Source organism: Fonsecaea monophora, assembly GCF_001642475.1.
Source record: "Fonsecaea monophora strain CBS 269.37 chromosome Unknown Scaff45, whole genome shotgun sequence".
Taxonomy (NCBI): Eukaryota; Fungi; Ascomycota; class Eurotiomycetes; order Chaetothyriales; family Herpotrichiellaceae; genus Fonsecaea; species Fonsecaea monophora.
The window spans coordinates 209,726-232,078 of NW_019173976.1; the positions used below are offsets into that span (position 1 = coordinate 209,726).

General features: G+C 50.7%; 10 protein-coding genes across 10 annotated transcripts; 4 read left to right on the forward strand and 6 right to left on the reverse strand.

The window, feature by feature from the left end:
• Positions 1 to 164: 164 nt before the first annotated feature.
• On the reverse strand, positions 165 to 827 carry AYO21_06521 (hypothetical protein; the record flags this gene model as incomplete). The annotated part of the gene is made up of 1 exon (XM_022656481.1): positions 165 to 827. The coding sequence occupies one exon, from the start codon at positions 825 to 827 to the stop codon at positions 165 to 167; it is 663 nt and encodes a 220-aa protein (XP_022511269.1).
• Positions 828 to 1,071: 244 nt separating this feature from the next.
• On the reverse strand, positions 1,072 to 2,801 carry AYO21_06522 (hypothetical protein; the record flags this gene model as incomplete). The annotated part of the gene is made up of 2 exons (XM_022656482.1): positions 1,072 to 2,657; positions 2,714 to 2,801. The coding sequence occupies 2 exons, from the start codon at positions 2,799 to 2,801 to the stop codon at positions 1,072 to 1,074; spliced, it is 1,674 nt and encodes a 557-aa protein (XP_022511270.1).
• Positions 2,802 to 3,316: 515 nt separating this feature from the next.
• On the forward strand, positions 3,317 to 5,995 carry AYO21_06523 (hypothetical protein; the record flags this gene model as incomplete). The annotated part of the gene is made up of 5 exons (XM_022656483.1): positions 3,317 to 3,326; positions 3,382 to 3,505; positions 3,557 to 3,745; positions 3,796 to 5,848; positions 5,900 to 5,995. 5 exons carry the CDS (start codon positions 3,317 to 3,319, stop codon positions 5,993 to 5,995), a joined length of 2,472 nt encoding a protein of 823 aa, XP_022511271.1.
• A 679-nt stretch (positions 5,996 to 6,674) lies between these two features.
• Positions 6,675 to 8,308, forward strand: AYO21_06524 (hypothetical protein; the record flags this gene model as incomplete). The annotated part of the gene is made up of 2 exons (XM_022656484.1): positions 6,675 to 7,601; positions 7,679 to 8,308. 2 exons carry the CDS (start codon positions 6,675 to 6,677, stop codon positions 8,306 to 8,308), a joined length of 1,557 nt encoding a protein of 518 aa, XP_022511272.1.
• Positions 8,309 to 8,383: 75 nt separating this feature from the next.
• On the reverse strand, positions 8,384 to 9,933 carry AYO21_06525 (hypothetical protein; the record flags this gene model as incomplete). Its single annotated transcript, XM_022656485.1, has 2 exons — positions 8,384 to 9,403; positions 9,457 to 9,933. The coding sequence occupies 2 exons, from the start codon at positions 9,931 to 9,933 to the stop codon at positions 8,384 to 8,386; spliced, it is 1,497 nt and encodes a 498-aa protein (XP_022511273.1).
• Positions 9,934 to 11,121: 1,188 nt separating this feature from the next.
• AYO21_06526 (hypothetical protein) lies at positions 11,122 to 12,549 on the reverse strand (the record flags this gene model as incomplete). Its single annotated transcript, XM_022656486.1, has 3 exons — positions 11,122 to 11,244; positions 11,299 to 12,340; positions 12,389 to 12,549. The coding sequence occupies 3 exons, from the start codon at positions 12,547 to 12,549 to the stop codon at positions 11,122 to 11,124; spliced, it is 1,326 nt and encodes a 441-aa protein (XP_022511274.1).
• Positions 12,550 to 14,957: 2,408 nt separating this feature from the next.
• Positions 14,958 to 16,400, reverse strand: AYO21_06527 (hypothetical protein; the record flags this gene model as incomplete). Its single annotated transcript, XM_022656487.1, has 3 exons — positions 14,958 to 15,745; positions 15,800 to 16,082; positions 16,140 to 16,400. 3 exons carry the CDS (start codon positions 16,398 to 16,400, stop codon positions 14,958 to 14,960), a joined length of 1,332 nt encoding a protein of 443 aa, XP_022511275.1.
• A 2,036-nt stretch (positions 16,401 to 18,436) lies between these two features.
• On the reverse strand, positions 18,437 to 19,337 carry AYO21_06528 (hypothetical protein; the record flags this gene model as incomplete). The annotated part of the gene is made up of 3 exons (XM_022656488.1): positions 18,437 to 18,849; positions 18,906 to 19,210; positions 19,276 to 19,337. 3 exons carry the CDS (start codon positions 19,335 to 19,337, stop codon positions 18,437 to 18,439), a joined length of 780 nt encoding a protein of 259 aa, XP_022511276.1.
• A 525-nt stretch (positions 19,338 to 19,862) lies between these two features.
• On the forward strand, positions 19,863 to 20,705 carry AYO21_06529 (hypothetical protein; the record flags this gene model as incomplete). The annotated part of the gene is made up of 1 exon (XM_022656489.1): positions 19,863 to 20,705. The coding sequence occupies one exon, from the start codon at positions 19,863 to 19,865 to the stop codon at positions 20,703 to 20,705; it is 843 nt and encodes a 280-aa protein (XP_022511277.1).
• Positions 20,706 to 21,287: 582 nt separating this feature from the next.
• On the forward strand, positions 21,288 to 22,223 carry AYO21_06530 (hypothetical protein; the record flags this gene model as incomplete). Its single annotated transcript, XM_022656490.1, has 1 exon — positions 21,288 to 22,223. The coding sequence occupies one exon, from the start codon at positions 21,288 to 21,290 to the stop codon at positions 22,221 to 22,223; it is 936 nt and encodes a 311-aa protein (XP_022511278.1).
• Positions 22,224 to 22,353: the final 130 nt, after the last annotated feature.

Sequence of the window (22,353 nt, forward strand, 5' to 3'; positions counted from 1 at the left end):
ATGCAACGGAAATCACCATTGTCGAGGTCTAGGAGGAACCCAACGGGAGGCATGCAGAAAGCCAGTGCCATATTCTAGCTTCTCTCTAAGGCCAGGTGTTGGGCCCCGTGTGGTGGTTTTCCGGCCTTTCACTCCACCCTCGCAGCTTGGAAGCAGGGTAAGTATCACTGCTCAACATATTTGTCTCCTCGAATGGTGAGGCCTTGGTCTAAAAAAGGTTTGATTCCCGGAAGAGCCTCGGGATCATGACCAATATCCCGTCCTGCTCGAAACGCCGCGTTCAGATGTTGAGTGTGCTTCCCGTTCTCCGAGTACGAGCAATCATCGAAGATAGTGATTCGGAGTGGCTCGAACCCGCAGTAGCCGAAGATGCCATATCTCCACAAATGATGAATTTGCTTGTCATAGCCCCATCTATCGAGCTGTTGGGAAGTCGCGCCGGCGAGAGCAAGGACTGTACAAGGCCGGTGCCTCAACAAGCTGCCTTCAGGATTGCGCTCCCATTTGTAGCACCAGCCCGCGGACCAAACTCTGTCCAGCCATCCCTTCATCATAGCAGGCATTTGGTACCACCAGATAGGGAAAATGAGGAAAATTGCGTCTGATTCTTCCACGAAACGCTGATGCTCAAGCACATCCTCGGGCATTGGCACACCTTCAAATTGTTCCCAGTCGCGTGAAGTGAAGATCGGATTGAAGCCTTCTCGGTACAAATCAATGATCTTGACTGTATGACCTGCGCTCTCTGCTCCTTTGATAACTTGATCCGCGACAGCGCGAGTAAAGGACTCCTGGTTTGGATGACAAAGCACGACCAGGACGTGCATTGTGAGAGTCGCAGTTAATAGGTGTTATAGGCAAAATCTGACTGAAAGAATGCACAGAGGAACAGGAAACCAACGGCGTTGGAGACAAGCAAGAAAAGGAAGACCGACCAAATCCCCATCAGACAGGACATCAGTGTAGACGTTTAGCGCCAGCGTTCCATTCTTCTCCCATCACGGACTAATCCGTGACCAATATTTGCGGGCCAAGCAATGGAGAGCGCCTCGGATGCGTCCATGGTCATATTCAAATCATCACAAATTGCCAGTTGTTTTGGACCAATAAATCTACCCAAAAGACATCTGATCCCTGGTCCATCAGCCTCCAGGTCTCTAAGACTAACAACTTCATGCGCCAGATTGTATTGAATGGTAGGATGTCTTGGATTCGCTGAAACCGCGTGACGACCAATGCCCTAGCTTCCGTTGCTGTCATTTGGCCGTGGAGACTAGAGTGCTCGTGAGACAGCGAGATTCCAGGCAGCTGGTAACATATGTCGCACTGCATCTCGCCCTCAGACCCAGAAGGACAAACCGCCCTCTGCGAAAGCACGCCGGACACAATCATGAGCAATATCGCTTCGATGGTCCGAGTGCCTGAGTTTTTCGAGTTCTGCTCCAGCACCCGGAGGACATGAATTGCCAATGATATGAGATATTCTGCGATCGATTTCGGGGTCTCCGAGACCCAGGTTCTCGCGGCATGCGAAGTTTCAGGGGGCAGCTTGTGGTCTAGCAAGTTGGGATAAGTACAATAAAGCAGTAAAAGCCCGCACAGTTGATATGCTTGGGCGATGTTGACCAGGTCATTGACAGAAGTATGAGGATCTTGCGGATCCAAAATCATGTCGGCTGTGGGAATTTTCAAAGAGACCAATTGATGTTCAAGGTTGCGAGACTCCTCAATACCAGCGAGTCCGTAATTGAGCGCTCCTGCAGTAGTCATCGCTTGTCGAAGGGCGGTCCTACGCTGCGAGAGGACAAGGCGGCCAACCTTCCCCAGAAGGAGTTGAGATTCTGGAGAGATTCCCGTCAAGGGATGAGGCATTCGTGGTTCTGGCATGTGCTGAGGAATTGGTGGTGGGTCTTGAATTTGGCGCAACTCCGGGTCGCAAGCAAAGGATAGCATCATCCACCAGTACAACAGGAATTCGGCGAAGAATTGGGTAGTCTTCGGCGGAATCTTGGGGTTCTCTATGAGCAGTTCGGACAGCAGTGCAGATGCACCGTAGTAGTGTTCCAACCCAAGATCCTTCCAATCGTACCAGCTACTGCTAAGGCCAAACATGCACACAACGAAAAGGACTTCTGTCTTTCGAACTGGAATAGACCTGCTAATGGTTAGAAGGCTGGAGGACAATCCACCGAGAACGACAAGGCGCGCTTCATTCACACCCAGACAGTGTCGACAGTTAGCATCGCCGCCTGATAGGTAGATACCGACAAAATACTTGAACGCAGAGTAGAGGAGAGGCGAGCGCCTCCACTCCGAAAGGGCCGCAGCACGAAACGGGCTGAAGCGGCCATCATAAATGGATAGAACTCGGGATAGAACTCCGGAGTAGGAGTCGAGGAGTAAGACGGAATCCTGGAAAATCGACGACGATCGTGGGAATGCGGATGCACTCACGAGATTATCTGACAGGAAGGGCTTGGGAAATACTATCGTGAGAGCATCCTGTGTTGATCCTGAACTGACGCTTGCGCCGCTGTGCCCTGAGGTCCTGTCTACACTCGAGAGTGGAATTCCAGTATCACGCCATGAGCCACTGAGGAAGGAGGAAGAGATCTCTTGCTGGTGAGAATTCTCTGGCAGAAAGTTGGACCTTGGATCTGTGGCACCCGAAGGAGCTGAACTTGGTCTTGTAACTTTCTCGTATTTCAGGGACCATCGGAGAGGTCGTCGGTAGCCAGGGCAGAGCCAGCCTCGGTTGGCGCCTGAAGCTCAATCAGATTGTTGTTGTCCAGGTTCACCATGCTTGAAGCATACATCTGGAGCAAGCAGGGTTCTTTTGATCACATTTGACATGGGCCTTTCGACAGGTGGCACATCCACCGTGAGAATACTTTGACATCGTAGGGCATTATGGGCGTTTCGACGAAGTGTAGCTATGTTGATGGAGGGTTTGTAACAACATCTTTTGGTGCCTGCAGTGAGGAGTCGATATGAAGAGTGGATGGTTTACACTCTGTGCGCACCGAGTACCTGTGTCTGGGTCTACCGTCGCTCATGGCGTTAGTGCCACGGCTCTTGGCGTGACACGGGCATCAATTGGCTGCCATTGAAGGACACTTCTACAAGATGCCTCAGGCGGTTCTTGACCTGACGTCCCAACTCTGCATTGTCAATTCTCCCAGAATCCTAGTGTCTCCGTCATCCTCGTCCGCAAGCCAAGTCTAGGGCCAGCCCAAAGAATTATACAGCCGTGCCGAGATCCATGAAAGAGTGAACATTCTTGGACGACCCCGACTTTGGGTCAGCGTGAGCCAACATGACCTCCCGTCAGTCACCCTGTATCCCGCATGCGGTGCTCGAGGCATACTGATCAGTGTTCAGTCAAGCAATTCATCCGCAATGTGCGAGCCTCCAAAACCATCGCAGACGAGCGTGCCGTCGTTCAAAAGGAGAGTGCCGCAATCAGGGCTAGTTTTCGGGAAGAGAGCGGAGATTCCAACATTAGGTCGCTCACTACAATCGCTATGTCGGCAGGGATGTATCTGACCTGAAGTAGAAGGAACAATGTCGCAAAGCTGTTATACCTCTTTACGCTAGGAGAACGCACCCATTTCGGCCAGATAGAGTGCCTCAAACTCCTGGCCTCTCCCAGATTCGCAGACAAGCGCCTGGGCTATCTAGGCACGATGCTGTTGCTGGACGAGAATCAAGAAGTCCTCACGTTGGTTACCAATTCACTGAAGAAGTACACACGCATTTCGACTCCCGTTAAAGCGTCTTGCTGACCATCCACAGCGATCTCAATCACTCAAATCAATATGTCGTGGGCCTAGCACTCTGTACCTTGGGCAACATTGCCTCCGTTGAAATGTCCAGAGACTTATTCCCCGAAGTCGAGACCCTCATATCCACCGCAAACCCCTATATACGTCGAAAGGCTGCGCTCTGCGCCATGCGAATATGCCGAAAAGTCCCAGATCTGCAAGAACATTTCATGGAGAAGGCCAAGGTGTTGCTGCAAGATAGAAATCACGGGGTCCTCCTCTGTGGGTTGACGCTGATAACGAGCATGTGCGAAGCAGATGAGGCAGAAGGTGGAGAGGAAGGGGTGGTTGAAATGTTCCGGCCAGTTGTTCCACACTTGGTCCGCACTTTGAAAAGCCTGACGAGCTCGGGCTACACGCCTGAGCATGATGTCTCCGGCATCACTGACCCATTTTTACAAGTCAAAATCCTGCGGCTTTTCCGAGTGTTGGGGCGGGGCGATGCTGCCACCAGCGAGCAGATCAACGATATTCTCGCGCAAGTGGCCACCAACACCGAGTCCACGAAGAATGTTGGAAATGCTATACTATACGAGGCCGTTCTTACCATCCTGGACATCGAAGCCGACTCGGGGCTGAGGGTTCTGGGTGTTAACATCCTCGGGAAATTTTTGGCCAACAAGGACAACAACATTCGGTATGTTGCACTAAACACTTTGATCAAGGTAGTTGCCATCGAGCCGAACGCCGTCCAAAGGCACCGGAACACAATTCTGGAGTGCTTGAGGGATCCCGATATCTCCATCCGACGACGGGCACTGGATCTTAGTTTCACCTTGATTCGAGAGGACAATGTACGAGTGCTCATACGAGAACTTTTGGCCTTTCTGGAGGTCGCCGATACCGAGTTCAAACCCGTCATGACAACGCAGATTGGCATTGCTGCCGATCGGTTTGCCCCAAACAAGCGCTGGCACATCGATACTATGCTGCGAGTTGTCAAGCTTGCCGGAAACTTTGTCAAAGAGCAGATTCTCTCGTCCTTCATTCGCCTCATTGCCACCACACCCGATCAGCAAACATATGCAGTCCAAAAGTTATACGCGGCTCTGAAATCGGACATCACACAAGAGGCTCTGACTCTTTCTGCTGTCTGGGTCATCGGCGAATATGGCGACGCTCTCCTCCGTGGTGGCTCGTATGAAGAAGAAGAGCTGGTGAAGGAAGTTAAAGAAACCGATATTGTCGATCTGTACACCACAATCCTCAATTCAACATACGCGAATCAAGTGGTGACTGAATACATCATCACTTCTGCAATGAAGCTGACTACAAGAATGTCCGACCAGTCACAAATTGAGCGGATAAGGCGCTTGATGAATTCCCGAACTGCCGACCTTAGCATTGAGATCCAGCAAAGAGCGGTGGAATATAGCAACATGTTCGGTTACGACTCGATTCGAAGAGGTGTCCTGGAGAAAATGCCGCCCCCAGAAATCAAAGAGGAACAACGAGTTCTTGGTCAGTCGGCCACGCCTGCGAAGGACAAGAGAAAGACCCTGAAAGCGAAGACAAATGTCAAAGTTTCGAAAACAACCGAATCAGACATGCTCCTCGATCTTATGGGCGGATCGGACGTGCCCGCTGTTGACACTAGCGCTACATTGAACGGTCAACAACAGACAGCAGACCTGTTAGCAGATATTCTTGGAGGTGGGAGCTCAGTTTCAAGTCCTCCACCACAAACAAAGAGTCCTGCACCAACTTCCAACACGGACGCCATCATGGACCTGTTCGGCAACGGAACTACGAAACCCGCCAGCCCTGCACCTGTTGGACCACAGTCACACCCTGTGTACAACAAGAATGGTCTGTCCCTTGCGATTCATGTCTCTAGAAGTGGTCCTGCCATACAGGCCATTGCCAGGTTTAGGAATAGCTCCGCTTTTGAGCAATTGTCAAATGTCGGCTTGCAGGCGGCAGTCCCAAAAAGCCAGAAGCTGACCTTGCAAGCGATAAACAAAAGCACGCTGGGACCTGGTGACGAGGCTACTCAGGGCATGAAGGTGATTGCAGCGACGGGGGTAAGTCTTTCAAATCTTTGTCATGTCTCGCTTGACTAATTGCTCGAATAGCCTCTTCCCACAAAACTCCGCCTACGGTTGAAAATCTCATACGCCAAAGATGGAGGGGCACCAGTGACCGAACAAGTCGACTGGACAGAGCCATGATGTGCCCGAATGCTTCATTGCGTGTGCTTGTGCATACGGGAGAACTCCACCTAACCTACCTGTCCAATGACATTGGTCTAGAAACTGGTCAGCGTGTCCGCCGAGCGCCCGGTCATTAGCCCACAACCCTGTCATGGCAAAGATTCATTGGGAGCCCAAACGACAAAGGAGAAAGGCATTGTGAACCCGAACCAAGTTAGGCTCGAGCCTGACTTGGGGTGCTGAAACATCTGAAAGCGCTGCGGATGTAGCGGCAGCGATCAAGACAATATCGATCTCCCAGATATTGAACCCCCATAAATCTTCGGGTTGATTCGACTGTGGCTTGCGACGCGACGGCACGGAAAGCGTTCCGCCCTAAGGCAATGGTTGCAATCCCACATCTTCAGCCTAAAAAAAGATCTCCAACCACCCTTCACGTATCCATCTAAATTATTTTGTGCTGTTCCTGAGTAACTCCGCACACTTTCGCCTCTCGTCCTTTCGATGGGCGGAAGAAGGCCGAAGAGCTCGACCCAGGTAAAGAAAGGTTTCCACGGCCACCCTCTTTGCTTCGAAGTATATCTTTGCTGCTGAGATAGTTGTAATAGCTCCTGGAATGTGTCGCTAACCTCTGGTATTCAATTTTATGTCTATCCTCTTGATCGAGACTCCATTGGCCTGAACGTTTCAAGGAGCCATGCTGCTTCCTCTCTTGATATACGCCCTTCCCATCCTTTTCATATCATATCTCTTCGGAGTTTACGTCTCCCTCTCCTCAATACCGGGGCCCTTCGCCGCGCGTCTCACCAATATCTATCGCCTTCTTCTTGTCTACAATCGTAATGCCCACGAGAAACATCTCATACTCCACAAGAAGTATGGCAACCTCGTCCGACTGGGGCCCAAGTGCATCTCCGTTTCAGGGTCGCAGAGTTACGTCCCTCAGATCTACGGGATTGGCAAAGGCCTGGTGAAGTCCGACTTCTACAGTTGCTTTCAAAACATCGTGAACGGACGACGGGCGGCCAGCCTCGTCGCCATGACAGATGAAAGCCAGCATGCAAGATCAAAAAGGCTGATTGCCCATGCATATTCGCTGAGCACGCTGGTCGAGTACGAAGAACTTGTGGATCGCACAACGGATGTATTTCTACACACTTTGGAGGAACAATTCGCCAGCACTTCGCCGTCCCCTGGACGCGTGCTTGATCTGGGACGCTATCTACAGTTCTTCGCCTTCGACGTCATCGGGGAACTCACTTTTAGTCGGCGGTTAGGTTTCATTGAATCTGGTATCGATGCGGACAACATCATCGAAGCGATCGGGGCGAATTTCTCCTACTTCAGTGTCCTTGGACAAATGCCTTGGCTGGACGAAGCCGTCCTGGGGAAGAACCCTTTTTACGTGAGATACTTCCGGAAGAGCGTCAGTTCTCCAATCCTGCTGTTCGCCCAAAGACTGCTGAAGGAGCGATTGAGGGAACTGGAGGAGGCCGGCGACGCAGATGACAAGGAAGATAAGTTGAACAGACCAGATTTCCTCAGCCGATTTTTGAAAATCCGAAAAGATGGCACTGAAGGAGACGAGACCTTGACCGACGCTCAGATTCTATCAAACCTATTTGTGAGTCCTTCCCAGAAACCCTTCTTCCCAGCTTCATATCATCACGCCCTAACCCTCAGCTTTGGCTTTGCAATTAGATGAATATCAATGCCGGCAGCGACACGATCGCCTCTACTCTCCGCGCCATCTTCTACCATCTCCTCAAGAACCCAGACTCCCTCGCGCGCCTGACCACCGAGCTAGACTCAGCCGCAGCACAGAAGAAAATCTCCCGCCCGTCCCCGACGTGGAATGAGACCCAGCAAAACCTCCCCTACCTCTGTGCCGTGGTGAAGGAAGGTCTCAGGCTGAATCCAGCCTTGTCCTTGCCGCTGGAGCGCGTCGCCCCCAAAGAAGGCCTAACCCTACAACACGAAGACGGCACCAGCACCTTTGTTCCTGGCGGCACTGTCGTTGGTATCAATCCCTGGGTCTTCCACCGCAGCCCGAACGTCTTCGGCTCCGACGCAGAGATGTGGAACCCAAGTCGTTGGCTCACCACCAAGGAACAGGAAACCAAGCACATGGAACACAGTCTACTCTCCTTTGGTGCCGGAAAGAGGTCCTGCCTGGGTAAGAACATCGCAATGCTAGAGCTGCACAAGCTCGTTCCAGCACTCCTCATGAAGTTCAAGATTGAGTTGGACGACCCTACGCGGGAGTGGGAAGTAAGTAATGCTTGGGTATTGAACCAAACGGGCTTGGATGTCAGATTGGCATTGAGGTGACAGTTTTGCATTACGAATGAATCGTATCATTGATGTTACAAGGTCAAAAAATGTTTCACGGAGCACCACTATCGATCAAGGCCAGCGAGGCGGACTCGCCTCGATTACCTCCACCAATACTTTGAGAGATCGCCATATGTCTTCATCCCACGACCCTCTCAAACCTTCGATCAACCTTTGTCCGATAATGCCAATGCCTGCCTCCATGGCTATCGCTCTCTTTCTTAGCGCGTACTCGTTAAGCTTAATCGACGATTCATCAGGAAGACCAATCCCCAGCATTTCTCGTGCCTTGTCGGGTATTCGATGCAAGCTTTCATTAGACGCTGCGGCCTGGGCCCAATACCGCTCCATGGGGACGACCTGGCCTTTCAGTCGGGAGAAGTGGAGGTCCACAATCACCCAGGCCGTGATTGCCGAAATGAGCAATAAGGACGCAGAAGGAAATATTCTGCCAAGAGCCTCGAGATAGACTGTGTTGGAGATTTGTGGATTTCGCAGCTCCATGACAACAGACGACTCGAGACAGAGCATGCCATCAGGGAATTCGTCAATAGCGACGGTGACCGCGTTGAGAGCCCTTTCCAGCTTTCGGCATCGTGACCATTTCGCGCTCTTGACAGAAGGTGACAATCTTGAGATAGACTGCGCGTCCATTTCTAGTGTGTTCCCAATCGCCCATCTCTTCTCTAGCGTTGGAGACAATCGATCGCTCTGCATCCTCCGAGGAGATCTTCTGAAGGGATCTGTCGATATCTTGATGCCGGTGTCGATGTCGTCAGTACCGCGTGGCTCCGTTACCCTTGTCCTACTTCGCAGTGTCAATGCCATAAGCTGTGGGAAAGGCTCGGTCAAGGGAGGAGAGGCTCCTGAGACCGGAGGACAGACGCTGTTTGAAACGTGTGACTTGAACTGAGTCACATCACAAGGAGTGTCATACGGGCTGAAGGCAGAGATCTCAACATGCGCTTGCTTTGGTGTAGATGGAGCACCGGTGCTATCGCCAGGCAACTCAGATCTCGACTGGCTAGATGGCGGACGTTGGATATGGATTAATCTTGGCTTGCCTGGTCCAACGAGAACGGTGGCAATCATCTGAGATGCAGTTAGTGGACTTTGAGCTGGAAAGAAGATGCACGAATATATACCACTCCATCCTCGTTGTCGTCTGTGCAAATAGACGTGCAAGGACGTTGCACGACTTGATAGTAGCGAGCATTGTATCGCCGCATTCTCTCTTCATGCGATGTGGTATTGGCTAGCCACCCAGATTCGTCCGAACAAAGAGTGTCTCGATAGTCGTCGTCACGCGGAGTTACTGGCATGGATTCAGAGGCCGTGCTTAGATTGTCCTCCTCAAGTGTGCCATGCTCAGAGGGTTGGCTTCCTTGGTCTTGCTCATCGCCGTCCCGATCATCGCAGTAATACGACAGTATATGGAGGCTGTCCAATGAATCGTCGTCTGGGATGGGTGTGGTCAGGCGCTCGCATGGGTGGTGCAATCTGAAATACTGTTGTCCATTCTGAAGCGTTCCCACAATAGGGCTTGGAAGCAACGGGCTTATTGGGGTTGAAGTGGTCTCATTCCGAGCCAGAGCACGCAAATCGTTATAGCTCGCCAACATCCTGCGCAGTCCGGGAGAAGGCAGAGTTGTGGTAGGGTAGTCGTCCCCCCAAATAAGAGGAGGAGATTCGGGTAGACTTAGAGGAGAGGCTGTCTCCGAGTTTGCCAGGGAGGCATGCGAAGTGGTTCTTCGCGTCCTGACTTCAAATAACCTGCTTGGATTCGACTTCGCAGGCTTGCATCGATGAAGGAGCCTTGATAGTTGTGTTCTGGATGGATTTCGTGAAGGCTGGAAAGGTGAAGGGGTGGGTGTCATTTGTCCCTCCCTCAAACATTGGGTCTGAATGAGCGGCAAGGACTGGCCTCGATGAATAATTGATGCGTCGAGGGCGTGAGGAGGGATCAAAAGTGCCATCGTGTTTGTGTGGGCTCGAATAAGTACGCTGCGGGTGTGGCTCTTCGACGAAGGAGAAGATGAGACATATATCCACGGGAAGACAGAGTCTGGCTTTGACGCGTGTTGGAAATCCAACTGCCACTGGCTCCCGATCCTTCTGCAAGACGCGTGCAGCCGTTTCTTGAGTTCTTCCCTTGCATCGTCGTCGGGTATGCGATTCTGTGTCACACGCTATGGTCCCCCCCCCCCCCCCCCTTTCGAAGCAGACATGTCCAGCCACCTTGGGAGTATTGAGGTGCAGCAATTCATCCCTTGCTTCAACCTAGCCTCAGGGTACACACCACAATTGTGACAGACTTGCAGAGTGGCAGGGTTTGTTGCACCGCATAGCATGTCATTCGAATTTGAGAAGGAAGAGGCAACCATGTAATTGTCATGCCTTACATGACAGGGTACAGAAAGTTGACACCGCATTTTCAAATCCAGCGCCGAGGGCTGCCACTTGGAAATTGCCACTTTCCAGGAAGAAACCAGGGTTGCTGAGTCCTGGGAACAAGGCGTGAGGTATTGTCGCAAGACTCGGTTCTACTGTCATCGAAGCTCATTAGAGGAACAGGTTTCTGTCGCTCCGTTGTTGGACAAAGTTTTGAAAAGATCATGTTGTAGCGCCAATTCACCCCTAGAACAATCCGAGATATCTAGAGACACCCGTTCACCCCTCAATTGTTGCATAGTGAGGCATTGCTTTGTTAAAAGATAGCTTGAAGCTCCAGTCCAGAGGCTGTTTAGGACTCGTAGGAAAAAAGTCGATGCGAGGTTGCATTACAACACCAGTCTCAAATTGATCGCAGTCTATATATGCTCTATTGGTTCTTCTGGCAAAAGTGCCTCGTATTCACCGGTTCGCCTTTGCGGAAACAGGGCTTTGATCGGTGGTCTGACGAGGTCGTTGAACATGAATGTACCATATACTAGCTGTAGCAACTGTCAGTTATGTTCCCTCCTGGGTCGGTTGGTGTTATGACTCACCAAGGCAAAACCAAGCACCTGGAGCCATTTGAATGACTCCCATCCAAGTCCAAGCGAGACAATCCAAATGAAAAGCGTACGGCAGGTGTCAATAATAGACCGAGAAGTGGCGGATATGCTTCGAGTTACAGAGAGGCCGAAGAAGTTGAAGCCGCCAATGGAGACCATGATTGCAAGACTTGAAATGCCGATTGCACGGTTGCTGAACACTTGACGATAGCCTTCCTCAGCATCAAAGTATCCGTACTTCCCGGCTTTGGTGATGCCAACCGCCAAGTGCAGAATGACTTGAATTATGACGGTGACGACGAAGCCGAACAAGCCTTCCCACGCAACCACCTTGAGTGGCTCCAGGGCGTAATGTTCCAGGATCCATTCTTCGAGACAGAATTGTGTGGCGGTGAAGATTTGAGCGAATGCGATCAGGAAAATACCCAGGATTGTGCGCAAAACTGTAGGATCCACCGATTCCAGTACAACGTCTCTCACACTGAGTATCGCGTGCCGCACCAGCTCCAGACTACCCTCCTTGGGTGCAGGAGAGGTCTTATCGCCAGAGGAAATCGCCCCAGCCAGACCAACCAAGGCAACCCCTAGTACCACAATGAGAAGGGAGACCCAATGGTACAGATAGAGCTTTCTCTTCAAGAACAGGACACTAAACAGTCCGACGAACAGAACCAGCGCGCCTCTGGTCATTTGGTATATGGAGGCAGCCACAAACAGTAATCCAACGTTCATTAGGGTTGTGCCTGCAATGTCACAACAAGCTGGAAGTCCTAACAAAACGACCCTCCAACCCTCAAGATGCGCTCGATCGTCGGCGTTGGGTAAGAGTGGCTTCAAGGCGGGATCGGTAGCATCGCGTGAAGAGGCCGGCCGGACAGTGTCATCGTCCTCCTCTTGCTCCTCCTGGTCGTCTTCGGTATTGACAGGTCGGTGGAAGAGAGGGGTATCTTTGGAGCGAAGGATCACGTAGCGGTACAGGTAGAAGCCCAACATGACGAGCCAACATCCCATCTCACCGATGAACATTTGTACTCTGCGCAGGTTAGCGATCAACAACTTTGAGTTGAATACTGGACCTTACGTCTGGATGACTGGTTGTTCGAACGTCCTGTGATCCTTCGGATTCTTGCTCGTGCAACCCCTTACACATTGTTGATCTTGAAACTTTGTCAGAAGTGTGTTGGCGCACCCAGTGACCAGCATCATTCCCACAAGGAATGGTATCACTGCTTTGGCGGCCATGGTGTCTAGCTCGCGTGTTCTGAATCGGTCTCGTGATATTGCTCGTCCTGTGGCACAAGGTCAACAGCTGAACTCGGGGTGTTGTTAATGGCCTGGATGTGACAAGATATCGAAACTCCGTTACACCCACGACTATGGTGAAGAATAGAAGAGCGTCGAGATTACAATGCCAATTGTTTCCGAGATGTAAGCTGCCTTGGCTACGTAGTAAGGAGGTGCCTTCGCTGATCGGCAGGAGACCTATCGGGTAGAGCACGGGCAGGAGCAGCAGGTTTAGCGAGTTGAGTTGTGCGAGCCAGCCACGCCAGCAAACAGTTACTACCGAAAGGGATACGTAGAAAAGATCCTTATCAATGGGAAAGACTATGAACTCGGCAACCTTAATCAATACAATGGAGGTTCTCGTTGCAATGTCTTCTCATTTGACATGGTGTCTTAGCAGCTCAGATCATCGTTACGGAGACAAGACTGCAATTCTCATGACTCTCCAAGCAACGCCGAAGAACATTGCGTGTATAGGTCAGTCGCGCATCACACTGGACTCTTCCACAGATCTCCAATCCTCTGTACATATCTGACACGTTTCGCTGTATTTCCATCTCAATTCCCCTCATCCCAAAACAAGATGCCCCGTCTTCAACCAACCCTCACCGTGATTCACGGCCCGGTCATCTGCGATGCGCGCATGCCCCGTTGTCATGTTGCCCAACCCGTTATCATTCCATCATCAGTTATCGTACAACTTGTGCTCCGCATGTCATTCTCATCTTCAGTACGTCGAGATTTCGATTCGATCCCTACCCAGAGTAGACCCTACTTGGTCGCCGTACTCCTGATGAGCTACCACTTCGACTGCGTCGTTTTCGCTTGCGTTCAACTATCACCTCTTCACGTCGATTTCCAAAATTGCCGCCTTGTAACGAATTGAAGAGAAAGATCAACAGGAGAGTTCCAAAAAAAGTTCCGATAATGGCACCAGCGAGTGTACCTCCAGAGTATTGTCCGGAACACGACGTCGATGACTGCGTTACAACGGTAGTCGTGGCCTGGCGAGGTACGAGAGCGGGGGATGCTGGGTTCAGAGCAGAGGCGAGCGTCGCAAGAGGAGCCTGTCATGCGTTAATGCCAATTCTCGATGTTTAATAATGGAAGCGCTGACCATTTAAATAAAAAACCGAGAAATCCCGTGCGGATCAACTATATGGCAGTTTCGAATAGAAAGTCAAGCAGGTGAAGTCTTGTGTACTGTTTGGTTGTCGTTGTCGCAAAGCCGAACCCATCCGCAGGCTCAATCGTTTCACAATACGAGACAGACCACCAAACAAAGAATTGGGTTATGTGGTTGCGCAAAACGAAGGGTCACAAACAGCAAAGGTCGGAAGCAAGCAGCGATTTCACAGAAATGAGTGCTTTCAAATGCGACAGCAGAAAGGAATGATTGTAAGATAGAGACGAACCGGAGGAGGCTGGATAACGGCCATTGTTGACGAGTCTCGTGTGAGGGCCGGGATGAGAGACGGCGAGAGCGAGGACAACCATTTGACGTCAGGCATCATCAGAGGCACGAAAGGACTCGAGGGGCAACCAACCGGCATCGCTTGTTGAGGGAGCCTCCACCCTCGGCCAATTTTCCTTGGTTGCTGCCGCCCATTGCCCTTTGCTGGCGGCCAACAGCCGCAGGCCACGAGCTCCCTGATTCGTGCTTCTGCTCTTAGTCCCCCCAGATACAGCGATGAACATAAATTATTGATTCTGAGTGCATGATGTTTCCGACCGGCTTTCCCTGCCGTAAATTTGTGTTAGTTGTGTCCTGGATTGTGCTACTGAAGGAGAATAGTAAAAGACACTATTGTCATTGTTGGAACTTTCCGCTACATAAAATCGGAACTCCCAGCCCACGATTATTGGGATGCTCTAACTTTCTACTTCCGTGCATGAACCTCCGGTAGTCCCACGCAGAAGCCTTTATCGAAAGCCAATTGTCCATTATATTTTGCTTCAGCATCTCCGGGCAGTGATGCAATGAAGGATCTCTTCAGGCAGGGAATCAGAAGTCCCGTGGATCGGCACATGGTTGCAGACGACCTGCCACAGTGCCAGTGCCAGAACCAGGACAATGCACCAGGACCGCGACGTGGTAGCTTGACAAGGCTCCCTTGCATCTTGTATGCTTTGTTTTTAGAGGAAACCGCAATATGTTTGTTGACTGATGTTTTCTGGGCGACACTCTTGTGCTACCACAAACGTTCCAGCCACGTCGGCCCAAGGGGGTTCTGGTGTATGCACTGGGTGACCAGTATACAGATAGGTTCCCGATATTTTCCAGGTCGAGAGGGTATACCACCGATAGTGCGAACAACCCTGGATAGGATTCCCGCAAGAACTGTTGCTGACACATATGATTAATCCTATTCCCTCGACAACACTTTCCCAAGTCTGATATCCTCAAAACTGTTGCGCCTGCCCCAATTCTTCGGTTGTCGTTTAAGGAATGCTCCAACAGCACCAAGGTATCCTTCGTGCCGGAGAAAGTACGCTTGTTTTTCGCCTTGGGACCAGAACTTGATGGCATAGGAGAGAGTGTTCATCGTCTGAGTATGGCCTCGAATGAAGGAACCCCCAAAATAAATGTGCTGTAGTTTGTGCTTCTCTGACTGGAGATAGGCAATCTGGCCAATGTTGTTCGATATTGCGTATAGCAAACTTCTGGCCATGTCTTCCGTTTTGAATCCACGCAACATGTCGTGGTCGTCGTCCTGACCATCGCCGTTGAAAAGACCCTCGCCGTCTTCTGCGTGTCGTTCGGCCATCCTCTTCATTCGAAACACTTTCCCAAACGTGCTTGCGATGGTGGTACTTTTGAGCCCAATTTTACTGTATCCTCCGCCATAGATATCGCCCACAAGCATATCTACACCGCTGTTGTCACCCCTTTCGGCCAGCCGCAGCATCTCATCGAAAGTGCGTGCTCCAGTGAGAAGGGACAGAATGCCCCAGAATGTTCCGCCTCCCAAGGACGTTCCGCCTACCCGTTGAAACTCTCGAGGTCCAGAGACCTTGACCATCGAGACACCGGATCCGATATTGACCAAGAGGTAGGGGTAGATATCCGCACGGGCTTCGGCGAACTGCATCGGCTCTTCCTCACTATATGTGAAGACCTCTCGCGGGATTTCTGTAATGAAGAAATCCAAGCCTGTGAAACAACTGGTCAGTCATCTTGCACAACGCCTTCTGCTAAAATTCTCACCAATGATGAGGCACTCCATCTCATCCTCTTGAACTACGTCCACGTGAAGCAACTCTTTCATCCGGTTGTAGAACTTGTATGCGCCTCCTCCTGTTGCCATGACACACAGTTCTTGCGGAGTCGACCCATTGAGCTTGGACTGTGTCTTCTTTAATTCTTGGATGAAGTCAATGCACAGATCGATCCGGTCCGTCTCGAAGTTGACGAAGTTCAATCGTCCACCCCCGTGTGTTGAGCCTGGCTCGCGAGAGAAGTAGACTAGCTTTGCTAAAGAGCCGCCAATCTAAGATCAAAGTTAGGACAGATGGAGGGGTGAGAGACGATCGCATAGGTAACGTACATCAAGAGCAACATGGCTCACTACATCTGTGTGGTGTGGGAGACGGATATCCTTGTGTTCCCAATGGACATGCTCATGCTCATCCGCAGTGCCATTGCGCGTATTCACCTCGTCGTCGACGATGAAGGCGCCTTCGACATTGATCTTGACTGAAGCTGGGTTTGGAGGCGCCCGCGGCGGGCGACCAGGGGCATCGCCGTCGGCGATTGCGGAATTGTCTTGTTGTTCATTGTCCGTCACCGTCTCTTCTAGGATCGGCATGGTGGAAATAGGGAGTCGAGGCCAGCGTTGACCCCATACGATGTTGAGGTCAACTGCGTCGTGTGACGACTCGGCGATATACGTGGGGTGTCTGAAGTTATCGGTCACCGATCATTTTATAATACCTTGAAAATATAGGGGCATGTTCACTGTGAATCCGGTCGGCTGAAATCATACAATGGTATATCCAAGAGATAATAAGGCACTCGAGAACGTTGGCTATGTCCAAGTGGTGCGGACCTCGGTCAAGGAAATTATTTCTCGGATCAATAATTTCACGCCGATTCAAGTAATACAATGCTCGACCCCTCGCCCCGATGCCCCGCATAGTGCGCGCATACTCACCAAAGCCGAACAGAGGCCGTGGTATTATTGCTACTGTAACATCATTCTGATGCGACCTAGAAAGAAGGACAATTTCTCGAGAGGCTTGCACACTGTACGGGACACATCCCAGTGTCAAATCCCATCGCAAAGTCTCATTGCGACTCTCTATCAGCCCTCCATAATCACCTTGTCACGGAACCACTCACTGACTCCTAAACAAGCTTACGGCCCTAGCAATATCACTTGCTGATCTTTGGACCTCCATTACCGAGAGTCACACACCATCTACCCCATCGGAAGGTACTGTTGAACAAAGAAAATCCCCAATAGCATTAACACAATCCATATGGCGAAAATGCGGACGTGTGGTTTTCTGGAATCAGATGTGCGCAAGGCGGCTGTGGGGTCTGGAATGGCATTGACAGTGGTCGCAACATCGACGATAGAACTCTGTGCGCATTGCTCCGGTGTTTGCCCCTGTGACAGTTGAGCTTTGGAAGATTGGACGATGATGCGGACAAACAAACTGGTTGACAGCACAGGTCAGCGGCAACACCAATGCCACATTCGAACCCACCGGAGCAGACTCCTACCCAGTGTTAATCAGCCAGAGCAGTTTGGAAGTCAAGGAGAGTTTCTCACCACTCCCATCAGTACAGCAAGTATCTTGACCACTAGCATTATAACAATATGCTCCGTTGAAAGTGTAGCATGAAGTTGTCCCTGTCGGACAAGTGAGCAGAGAAGGTGAAGCTGGTCCTCGTTCTTGATGGATTGATATCGCCATAGTCCTCTGATTACCGACGAAGGCAGAGAGCGAAGCATAATCCATTGGAGCTCAAATTCAACTCTGCTTCGAAAGGTTCAGGAGTAAAAGGTCTCTTTGGGCGGGCACCACCCAATCTCGCCAACATCAAATTGTGTCAGTCATGGCAGCCCAGATGTGGGAATTCCAATTCTGGCTGAGACAGGAGGGCCACATCTCCGTTACAGTTGACTCTGAAAGCAAAAGAGAGAAGAAAAAAAGACATGTCAAGGGACATCGTCCTCATTCAGGCCCGAGGGAAACCGAATGAACAAAATTGTCGCTGGAGCCCGAGATACAAAGACCTTCAGCACGACCAACCCATATCACCCAAGCAACAGAAGTGCTCCATTTAGTCGAACAGAGCACGGTTGACCCTGCTTCTCCTGATGTCACCTTTCCAGGATGGCACATCGGCCTGAGTGACATTCCCAAGTTGAACGAACTAATTTTCAGACTACCTCAGGAAGGGATACCATATGGTACAATATCCTACTGGTAATCACAAAGCAAACTTTGGTCTTGTATATTTGGTCTTGTATAGTACCTTCCGTAGTTAAAAGCTTTTGCTGCTTGGGTGATTACCTGCGTAAATCGTCGACCGAGGTTGGCGAAACGTATTGGAAGGACATTCTCATTCTCTATTCTATCTACCACTTCACTACGAGCAACGAGAAGCAGCACGATAGTTTCCTGGCTGTCGGGGTTGATCTCGAGCACTCAAGTGCCTGTTAGTGAACGAAATCTTCTTGAGCTATGTAGATCGGGTTGACATGTCGGTACGGTTCCCTTCTGGGACAAGGATATAGCGTCTTGGAGATATGCGTGAGAGTGCCTTCAACTGAACGTCAAGGTAGTGTGTTGCTGTATAGCTCAAGACACACCTATACTAGAACACCTCCATCTAAAACACATCAGCTGCATTCATCAGATTGACTTTGCCACACTCACCTATCTCTATCAGTTTCCCGGTGGAGTAATCTGCTCGAACGGCATAGAGGTACGCTTCAGCGATATGCTCAGGAGTGGCAACAAACCCCACCGGAAGGGTCTGGCTCGCTTTGTTGAATATCTCCTCCTGCTCTTCAGGGGTCTTGCCTTGTTTATCCCACAAGGGTGTTTTCACCAAGCCTGGCACGACTGTATTCACACGGATCTTCTTCTCCGCGAGGTCTGCTGCAAGGCCTTTGGTGAGAGAGAGTACTCCTCCATTCAAGGCTCCACCAATCGCGGCGTTCTTCCCAGGCTTGATGCCGGCGGTCCCAGACGTGAGAGTCAAGGAGCCTCCCTTGCGCACAATATCGTACTTCAGAAGAACTAGAACCTGTGAGCAGCGCTTGACTTGTATGTGCGAGCTTATCAAGCCAATATACTTTTCCCAGTGATCACTGCACCCCAGAATTTTACCCCAAAGAGATGCTTTGCTTCGTCTAAGTTTTGATCTTCTAATTTGCCTCGAATAATGTTATCAACGGCTGAGAAGATAACGTGGTCGACGGGTGCCAGTGATCGAAGTGTATCAGTAAAGGCGGCTTCATTACGGACATCTGCGACAACTCCTTTGGCGTTCGGAGACCCAAGTCTTTGCAGTGCGGCATCTAGTTTTGCTGAAGAGGATGAAATGATGGTTACTCTTGCACCGACATCGAGAAGCGCCGCTGCAGCTCCGAAGCCAATACTATAATTCGTCAACACAGATGTTGCTGAAGGCAGTGGGATTCAGAGGGACGTTTTCTGACTCACCCTGTGCTTCCTCCGACCACTATGATATTCTGGCCTTCAAGCTTATCCTTAAAGCCGCCCATTTCGCAATCGGTACTAGAGATACAATTGAAATATCCTGATGAGAAGAAATTCAGGAACTGTCGCCTCGTATGACCAGATCTTTAAATACAATCCAGAGATGTTATGGTGTCATTAGTTTCGGAATGACGCCAGATAAGTAGACTACTCAGGAGGAGGTCCTACGTAGAAGTAGTCGGTAGAGCTTGCAGAGCTCTAGGCGGGTGCATTTCTAGATCGGCGTGTAGTCCATCTACCATTTGCCGCGACAGCAAAAGGCCGTGCTTGTACGGGCAGGGAGGTGTAGAATGTATGCACCTCATGCTCGGTACCTCTTGCAGCTCTTGTTATGTATTTGGTTCTCCGCACCACGACAGGCCTCGAGGCCCACGTGCCGCCAAGGCTCTCGAATGCGGGGATCGATGCTGATTCCAGAACAAATAATTAATTTCTTCTTTGCGCTTCAGGATATGATGTTATTCCTGCGCTAGACTTCACACCGCAAGAGAACACATGCATGCGTCTCCTTGGACATCTAATAATTCATAATGTCGCGCACAAAGCAAAAGGCTCGAAGGGGTGGTGGGAATGACCCGCAGGATATTATCCGGCGTGAAAAGAGTGAGGTGGTCACTGGCGACCTTACACAAAAAAAGGTGGCTACAACGATGGGAGGGAAGAAGCGAAAGCTCGACCAGTCCGATGATCTTAAAACATACCCTCTACCGAAACGAGCCGCCCTTGACACCGAGTCGGAACAATCTACATCCCCAGGCGTCGCCGTCGATCCCTCCCTCCTCGCTGATCACTTTGCGAAGAACATTCAAAAGTGGTTCTCAACTAGCAGTCCCATCGAACTGGAAGATATGTACCTTCCTAAAAAGGCTTTTCTCGACACCACAAGTTATACTAAGGAAAGGCTTGCTGCGAACCTCCCAGACTTCCTCGAGCAATTTTCCGCTGGCGGTAAAGAGGGACTTTCCATCTGCGAGGAAGTCGGCTCGCCACATACTATTGTCCTTGCAATGTCTGGCATGCGAATAGCAGATCTTATGCGAGAATTGCGAGTGTTTAAGAGCCAGGGTTCCAAAGTCGGTAAATTCATGCCTAAACACATGAAACTCGAAATGAATATAAAGTTTCTGCAAAGTAACAAAGTGGGAATTGCCATAGGCACCCCGGAGCGCTTAAATCAGTTGTTGGAAGCAGAGGCTTTGAAGACTCAGGGGCTACAAAGAATTGTGGTGGATGGCTCCTATCACGACGAGAAGAGAAGTAATATCTTCACGATAGGTCAGATTTTTCGACCGATGGTCGCCTTTCTCAATGACGACAATATTCGCCAGAGATATGGAGCGGAACAGAACAAGGTTGATATTATAGTCTTCTGAATATGAAGGAAACACTATTGCAGGCGCAGCACCATCACCAACCACGTGGGCGACGACCAACAACACAAGGTCGTGGATCTGGAGTCTGGAAGTCTACGAGATGATCTCGAAACTAAGCACGAGGGAACAGCCCACACAGTACGAGGTACGGGAACACTAGCGCCAGGAACAAGCGGCTTCGACCAAGTCTTTCGCTTCAAATCAACAAATCAGCAAATCAATGGGCAGCTCTACCGAGTTTTCCAGGTCCTAGTTGTACTGGTGGCCCAGTGTTTCTCGGCTGAAGATAAAGCGGTGGCGCAAAGCGGGGGGGGGGGGGGTACCTGGAGCCCATGATCGATCAACAGGCACTCGACTGTGTACTTGCTGCAATGATAAAAATCCGTTCCGCTGTTTCCAATAATGTCTACAGCACTTTGAATCATTTCTCCAATAGCGCCGATTGATTCTGACTTGCTGCAAACCTCTGGAGCCTTCGCATGCAGACGAAAATAGTCGCATTGACTTTTTGTACTCCTTGGGACCAAACAGTGCTTCAGTTGCCTCATTCTGATAGGCTGGCTCTAACTTCATGCTCCCGGAATGAGTTACCAGGCATATCTCAAATCTACTGCAGCTCATGCCAGCAACAAAACTCCACCCCCAAGCTCTATTCATCGAAAACCTCCTCCGGGGGCTGCGCCGTCTGGCTCATCCATCCATAGCACTCTAAAGAGCAGCGCCAACCCAATATTAACCACCAACTCCTCGCTCACGCCTGCATCATCAACGAACTCTCCAGCAAACACCTCTGCCCCTAAAATACCACCCGCATCCGACTCGAACATTCCTGCTTCTGAGCCAGTCCGCGCGGACTTGACCAAAGAACAAATCGACGCTGCACTGAAAGCATGTTTGGACTTACAAAATACTGCCACGAGTCTGCACGAGAAGCGGCCTTTTGCAGCCTTGCTTTTGGGACCTGACAACACCACCGTCTTGCTTACACACTTTTCCATCTCTCATGTCCAACATGCAGAGACCGAGCTCGCTCGACTTGCTACCATCCACTTCTCGCAGAAATACCTCGCCGCGTGCACCCTTGTGTCGACTTGGGAGCCATGCGCTATGTGTACGGGGACACTGTACTGGAGTAATATTGGACGTCTAGTCTACGCTGCTCGCGAAGAAAAGCTGAAAGACTTGACGGGCGGCGACAACCAGGAAAATATGACCATGTCTCTGCCCTGTCGGGATGTGCTCAAGGCCGGCCAGAAAGACGTCGAGGTCATTGGGCCCGTTACACAATGGGAAGAGAAGGTTGTTGAAGAGAGTGGCAAATGGTGGAAAGAACACCAGTCCGATGGCTTTGATAGGAGATTGAGGGGAGATAGTGTGAACGGAAGTGAGAAACCGGGAAGCCTGTCAAGTATGCGTCACGGCACACCAACTACCTGGACAGGAGAAGACACTGTTCTCAGTAGCATCGATGATGAGGGTGAGTACAAGGCAGAGCTTGATATCGACTGGATGAGGTAGATTGTTATCGAAGTCACCACGCTTGGTGATAGTGCTTGACCATGAACCAGAGTCCTCAGTGGAAGTGTCAGCATTTCGTCAAGGGATTGTGAATGTGAACTGGACCACTACATGATTGTACGACCACTGA